The sequence below is a fragment of the Electrophorus electricus genome, chromosome 23 (genome assembly GCF_013358815.1).
Source record: "Electrophorus electricus isolate fEleEle1 chromosome 23, fEleEle1.pri, whole genome shotgun sequence".
Lineage (NCBI taxonomy): Eukaryota > Metazoa > Chordata > Actinopteri > Gymnotiformes > Gymnotidae > Electrophorus > Electrophorus electricus.
In genome coordinates this window covers 9,686,710-9,694,652 of record NC_049557.1, presented here as the reverse complement: position 1 = coordinate 9,694,652, position 7,943 = coordinate 9,686,710, and the positions used below count along the sequence as shown (strand labels likewise).

At 40.7% G+C, this 7,943-nt stretch overlaps 1 protein-coding gene across 1 annotated transcript in view; it reads left to right on the top strand.

Annotated features, from left to right (window-relative positions):
• The window catches only part of LOC113580060 (voltage-dependent R-type calcium channel subunit alpha-1E), a 95,330-nt gene extending 87,625 nt beyond the window's left edge, over nt 1-7,705 (top strand). The window contains 4 exon segments of the mRNA XM_035522043.1: nt 1,052-1,180; nt 3,327-3,468; nt 3,904-4,085; nt 4,967-7,705. Coding sequence (XP_035377936.1) covers nt 1,052-1,180; nt 3,327-3,468; nt 3,904-4,085; nt 4,967-5,497 — 984 coding nt within the window. The 3' untranslated portion in view covers nt 5,498-7,705.
• The last annotated feature ends 238 nt before the right edge of the window (nt 7,706-7,943 follow it).

Genomic DNA, 7,943 nt, shown 5'->3' with positions numbered 1-7,943 from the left:
GTCACCTGTGTGTATTTAAACATTTTATAGCCAATGAACGACACACACATGCGTTTTGCGCATATGCAAACAAAAATAGCCATTGTTTCCCTAAAATGCAGGGAAATAGATAATATTTCAATATAATGACTATATTGAGTTCTGAGTGAATCCTTCCTCTTCTTGAGCTCCAGTTCCTTCCAGAAAATTGCATGCAGTAAGACTAGGAAAAGATCACTATACACATAAACAATCACTATACACATATGAACAAAGATCACTTTACACATAAACAAAGATCACTAAAGATCACTATTCACATAAACAATCACTATACACATAAGACTTTCAGACCGCAAGCTACAAACCAGGAGCTGGTGCCTGTTCATGAGATGAAAATATGAAAATCATAATTAAGTATAACAAATGCCAGATAGATGGATACTGTGATGGATCAATGGTGAAGAATGACCTTACCCAAAGTACATGACAATGTTGTGAGAGAGCTATTAATCATATACAGCTGGTATTTAAACCGATTAATTAAATTATATAATTAAACATGTACGGCTGGTATTTAAGCAGATAAATTAAATTATTTAATAAAACGTACGGCTGGTATTTAAGCAGATAAATTAAATTATTTAATAAAACATGTATGGCTGGTGTTTAAACTGATTAATTAAATAATTTAATTAAACATGTATTGCTGGTATTTAAACTGATTAATTGCATTATTTAATTTAACTTGCGCGGCTGGTATTGAAACCGAATAATTATATTATTTAGTTAAACATGGATGGCTAGTCATCCCTCTGCCTGCTTCTTTACCCCTAATCTATCATATGCGCCTTTCTGCTCATGACAGGGAGTGTAAAACAGTTGTGTTTTTGCCCTTGTGTGAAATATGACAGTAGTCATAGAGGTGTTCATTTGGTTGGGATTACAGCACAATGCGATGGGCTGTGGTCCGCTGCTGGAGGCCTGTGGTAACGACATTGTTAATGTCTTTTTTTTTTTAGACAATGTCTCCCTCCATCCTCCTGCCTTCTCTCTCTCTTTAACTGCATAGGTCCCAGAGCACAGAGACTTTAGCCCCTTGCTGTGCTCCACTAACAGGCAGACTGCTGCCCTGCAGGTACCAGGGAGAGGCGTGTCGCTCCGAGCCTCCTCCATGCCTCGACTGGCTGGAGAGCCCCAGGTACTGCAGCCTGTATTAGCTCAGCCTAGCCTTATCTTTCTCTCAGTCTGTCCCCAACATTTTCAACATAGTGCGCGTTAACTGCGGCTTTAGCAGTGACATCAGCAGTAGCATTACATGCAGCAAACATCTGATGTTCAGCACTGATTCACATGACAGCATAAGGATCTGATCTGTCATCTGTATGGCAAATAGTCTGATGGCCATGATCATGGGTCTGATGAGAGTTGTGATTGGGCCGGTCTGATGAGGGCTGTGTTTGGACAGCCCTAATGAGATCTGTGTTTGGGCTGGTGTAAGAAGGTGACCTTTTTGGGCTGGCCTGAAAGCTGTTTTGTAAATGCGTGAACGTTCCCTGCTTTGATTTACAGTATGTAATGAAGCATATTAATGAATTTGCATCATAAAAAGTATACACTGAATGGCTTTGTGTCTTTATTAGAGACATGTCCTTTAATGAATGGAGCTTGCCTGTATGGAGACAACATAAAATAAGGTTTTCAGTGGATCAGTTTCAGTGTGAATCCACATTAGAAAATCAGACGAACTGAACAACTCCAAATGAACCTTCAAACATCGCCTGGTCATAAGAATCCAGGTTTCTGTTGCACCATGTTGATCGGAATGCCAGAATTTGGCGCAAGTAGCATGAATGGATGAGCCCTTCCTGTCAAAGGTTAAGGCTGGTGGAGGTGGAGTGATGGTGTGGGGAATGTTCTCTTGGCACACCCTGGGTCCTCTGATACCTGGTGATGGATGTTGGACAGTAGGGCTTATCTATGTATAGTAGCCAACCAAATTCATCCTTTCATGCCAGCTGTTTGCCCTGTGGCAGAAGGATGTGTTCTAGCAGGCCAATTTACCATGACACAAGGGTCGTATAGTCATGGACTTCTCCCAGAAACATGGTTTTCTTTGCCTCTCTGGCCTTCACAGTCTCCAGATTTTAATCCTATAGAGCATCTCTGCAAGGAGGTAGAACAGCCTGAACACTAATATGCTAATAGATGGGTGTCTGTAATAAAGTGGCCATTCAGTGTGTATTTCATAAAGTTAAAATATTTACTATAAACTGTTTTGTTGATTCTAGCTAAAATTCCCATAAAATACTCATCAATGAGCAAATGCAAAAAAATTCAAAGTTCAAAAGAGGAATCCTATTTTATTGCCAACATTTGTACTGGGGGGGGGGGGGAGGGAAACAGTCTCATGTCTCCACTGTCTCCTGTGATTCTACGGATGAACTGAGACAGTTATAGGCAGTTATTCTGGGATCTAATGGACATGTAATATCCATAAGTTGCTTATTTATCATTAAACAGACTAGTGAAATTGCATGGTACCATTCAGAGGGTGTGAAAACATGCTACCAATAATTACCTGTTAGTTTTGATCTGTTTCAGTATTTCTGAGAAATTGCATTCATCATTAGAAATAGTGGCAAATAAATAAACTCTCTGGAACTAGTCTGTGATCAGGTAACACTTGCTGTGTTTTCTAAGAATTTGGCAGTTGTGATTTTATTTAATGTTGTGAGTCAAGTGAATATATTTTGTGTAGAATATAGTCTCACTTTTCTCCATTGGATATCGCCAGTGGTATACTGAAATTAGTAAGTGTTTTATTTTCTGTTGTCCACAGCTGTTCCAAGTTACTGCAGCTCTGTTTCAAGGGCTTTGCTAGAGGTCAAAGGGGACAATGGTAGTCTGGAACCCCATAGTATGGATACGTTTTAGAAAAGCTGCTTTTCTAAAGTCTTTTCTAAAGTTTGCCCAAAGCTGTGTTGTTTCTGGTGAATTTAGTTCTGAGACCTGGACTCACATTTGTACAGTAGTGCTTGACAGCTTGATCACAAGTGTGGTATAATTAATATCAGGAATTAGGCTACTAAATTCAACATGCCAGAGTTTTATTCTGATGTTCTTTTTGTCTTCATCATTGTGGTGTTCATTCAAAGTTAGAAATGGGGGTATGATTGTTGTTTTTCAAACTGTTGATTGTTGCATGTTTAATCTTGTGTGTCTGTGTATACATATTGCATGTTAACTCCATGTTTCTTGTATGTGTCTGTATATACATATTTCATGTTTACTACATGTCGTGTGTGCATGTGTATACAGATTGCATGTATGTGTGTGATTTGCAGACAAGCTCAGAGAGCAAGCTTATAAAGCGTTCGTTCTCTACCATCGGTGATCAGTGTGTCAACGGCGTTTGGCAGGAAGCGTTCTCCTTGGAGAGGGTTAGTCCTGACCACCTGGAGAGACCCCGACAAAGGAGCTTCAGAGGTGACACACAACTAGTCCATAATATGCAAAAAGTTACTGATATTTTCTTTGCAAAGGAAACATATAAACAGGAAGAGTATTATATTTGAAGGTGTTTATCAGGTGTTCTTGTAACAAAAAAATGCTGTTTCATATATGCAAGTCTACAGATGTGCAGGGTGACAGGGTGCTTGTATACGTTTTACACTTATAAACTTAAACACAGGTGGTGTGAACTGTGCAACACTAAATACTGAGCATTTAGCAGACTAACAACAGCAAGTGCCTGTATGTAAGCTGTGTCTTAAATGTCAGGTATGCATGTTTTGGTTACAAAACCATTTGGTTACCAAACCTTTAGAGTTTAAATCTAACATAGTACAGAAAAATGCACAAATAGCCTATAAGCATTGGCATTATTTGTGTGTGCGTGCACACACCTGTGTGTGTGCATAGGTGTCGGGTCCAACCCGAGAGAGCCTTTGAGCAGGGAGAGGGGACGTTCTAAGGAGAGGAGGCACCTGCTGTCTCCTGATCCATCTCGCTGCAACTCTGAGGACAGAAGCCAGACAACGGCACAGGAGACACCCCACTCAAGGTCACCCAGTGAAGGGAGAACACACACTCCACACAGACAGGTGAAGACAGACATAAGCACACAAATTCTCGCCAAGAACACAATACATAATCATTGTACAGATAACACTAGAGACACGTTCATAAATAGATAACACTATTTTCAAATTCATAAACTGCCAACACTATGTACATATTCATATAAAAATAATTCTCATTCTTAGTAGCTAGGTCATCTTGAATCCAGAGCACTCAAATCAAAAGGTTTCCTAACCTCAGAGTCTTAATAACAACACAAAAGCATTGTAAAAAGTAGAAAAAAGTGCTATATAAATAAACTTGACTTCACTAAAGGAATCTGATTTTAGTTTTAGTTTTGAAAGCACTTAATAATTCCATATTTTGTTACCAAAAAAAATATCCAAAATAAAAATTGTTATTAAAAAAAGCACCATAAGAAAATCATCAATACCTTTATTTCAAGTAGGGTTTATTACTGTAATAGTCTTCTGAATGAAAAAGAAAGAAACCAATTGGTTAATTTGAAATGCAGATTTCTCACTACAGAAAAAGAAGAAACATCATGTTGGTTCTTAAATCTTCGCGTTCATCTTACTCGACACACTACTGCCACTCTTCATGCTACTGCCACTCCACATGCTACTGCCACTCTACACACTGCTGCCACTCTACACACTGCTGTCACACTACACACTGCTGCCACTCAACACACTGCTGCCACATACACACTGCTGCCACAATACACATTATTGCCACTTTTTACTGCCACTCTACACACTACTGCCACTCGACACACTGCTGCCAACCGACACACTGCTGCCACTCTACACATTATTGCCACTTCACATTACTGCCAGCAACTTACTACTGCCACTCTACACACTGCTCTGACTATATTTATGCCTTCTTCCTTTGTTTCTAGAGTGACATTTCAGGAAGTCCTGTACACTCCATTTCAGACACAGGCACCCCTAGAGGGCGGCGGCAGCTTCCTCAGACCCCCTCTGGACCACGCCCACACATCTCCTACTCGCCACTTGTGTCTCGTGTCCATCCAGCAGAAGATGACAGCAAGTCAAGAGCCCAGCCTGTAGGAGAGGGGCAGGAGCCATCTCAGCAGGGTGAGCCTCCTCCATGTGGCGCAGCCCCAGGAACCTCAGATAGCCAGGCCTTGGTTACCCAGGCTTCTCCACAGCGCCTAATCTCAGAGCCCTACCTGCCAATGCACAAGGATTTCAACAGCCCAGACTCCAGCTGCCCAGAGGAGACTCTCACCTTTGAAGCTGCCATAGCAACAAGTCTGGGTCATGCCAGCACCGTCAGCTATGCCCCAGAGGCACGGCACTCCTGGCAGTTGCCAAATGGGCATTTCCGCAAGCGCCTGGCACAGGCCACTGCAGGAGCATCAGGCTGTGAGCTCCTCAGTGACTCTGACGAGGATGAACGCTGCTAGAAGCACAGAGAGCAGAGCTGAGGCAGCACCCTGATTAACGTGATGTCTGAGTCACATGACTTCTCATTTGCTCATTAGCCTGATGTTGGTTCTGCATGTTGTGTATCTGTGAATGACAGGTGAAACTGGACATCTGAGAACTTTGCCACCCAGCTATAAACTAAAAAAAAACAATATTTTGTATATCATAGCTTGTTTTGGAGCTTTTCCTCATGGTTTAAAGTGTTTGGTATGCATTGCAAACAGTATGAAAAACACACAGATTAAAAGGTTTAGTATTATCAGTTAACATAAGCAGGTGGTCAAATGATGGGCTATACACAAAGCCTGTTTTGGAGCCCAGTATATTGTTGTACTACCTCTCCTGACCCCAAATACAGAGCAGGACATTAAGACACCAAGAACTTCGAATGTCACATTATAAATACTAAAGCTCTTTGGTCAAAGGACCATAACAACTCACTCAGACTGTCCATCTTTAATCATATTAAGCTCCATCAGTAGCTCTCCACAGCCAAGAAGTTTGTGTGCGTGTGCGCGTGTGTGTGTGCATGCGTGCGTGTGTGTGTGTGTGTGTGTGTGTGTGTGTGTGTGCGTGTGTGTGTGCGTAGTGCTGAGAGGCTCTGTGGGGTGGGGACAGTGTTGAGACTGAAGGATGGGGCATGGTCCTGCTCTTTGGCTATATGCTGTGGGGTTTGTGGAGAGAAGCAAGCTTTCATACGTAGACTGTATGTTCAACAGGCTTCAGTGATCGAATTATTAGAGAGGATCAGTAAAACACCCCTTTAACTACAAATTTGACTTTGCTAGCTGGGAAGCATCTTGTCCAAATTAATAGCTTGGGAACTCATAGCTGGATGAAAGATGATCTTGAACAAAATGAAACAGAACACTTTAAACCTATTTTATGTACTGCAGAGTCTATAAGCCATGTTCTCCTGTAAATAAGGTAAAGTGTCTTAAATGTGCTCTTTTGTGAAACACTGACACAATATCTTTATATATGTGATATCATCTTTATACATGTTATAGCATCCTTTATACATGTACTGAAAAGTATTTCTAAGAGGTCATGCTTCACGTGCATGGTAAATCACCAGTGTTGAAGTGCTTATGTGAGCGCAGTTTACCGTTGCCTGGTGAACGGAGACACACAGCAACACTGCCGATTCTACCACACAGCCCTCTGTGTAATGGTGAATTACAGCACTCATGTCCTTGTTATGCCTCGTTTTCAACCCTAAACTTCCATTGATGGGGACATCGTTTCCTTACCAATGAGTAAATAGGGCTGTAAAGTACTGCTGAACAGGACTGTGCAGTAGTTCTCCACTCCTGGTAGAGTTTCAGTTCAGTGTGTTACTATGACAAGTGTGCGCTGGTAGCCTCCAGGCACAAATAAATGTCAGTACCTACATTCCCATAATCCCAAAACCAATTAATGTTTTCACACAAAAGACAAATTCAGGGACAGCAAAAAAGCTGTAAGTCTGCAAGTAAAAGTCAGTGAATAAGGTGAAGTAATGTGGCTGAAACCTTTCAGTCAAAGTCTGACGGAAACACTTGAGCAGATGCGCAGTCACTTCAGTAACAAACTGCCGTGTGCATTATTTTGACGTCGTATTAAATCTGTGAAAGAAACAGTGGGATACTAGTGCAGTTAGAGAGAAAAGTTAATAGAATGATAGTTTAATGGCTTTAATCTTGTTAATCCTTCAGCACTGTATAGGAAGTAGGAATGTAAGTGGCACAGGATTTTAAGTGACTGTAGGGTAAATATTTAATTAACATATCAAACATCTAAGTACTACTGGGTTACTTTAAATCCAAACAGATAAAGAACAGCTTCCCCAAAAGTATGTTTCTGTATCATATTTTGTTGTAATTTGTTTCTGAAATGTTCTGAAATGGGGCATATTGGGTACATGTTCTGATGCACATGTTCTGATCTGGGGTCAATGTGTGAAATGTGAAAAGGTTCCTGCCTGCACCTGACAATGTTGCGTAGAAGAGCATACTGGTGTTAAAATATGTGGGTTATATATGAATTAAAGGAAATGCTGAACGTATTGAACAGTTTGTTCCAGGGTCAGGGGTTAGGTTTAGATGAGTGTCTGATATTCATTCCATTTTGTTTTGTGAAGCAGTTTTGCTTTGTGCCCATCAAGTAAGTATTGCTGGTTAATAAAACAATTTAGGTTTTCCTGACATTGTGTGTTTTTAAATGTATATGGAAAGGAGCACATGAGGTTCACATCAATTTGTGTGTTTTAATTTGCTGATCATTAATTCAGATTGTAGTCTATAGGTTAGATCAAGTTCAAATACTAATGATGCTACAGCCATCAGTGGTGAGGAGTTTGAGAGTATGATGTATCTTCCAGGGTTAAGGTTAGCACTGAGCACTAGGTTTAGAGTTAAGGTTAGCACTAAGCACTAGGTTTAG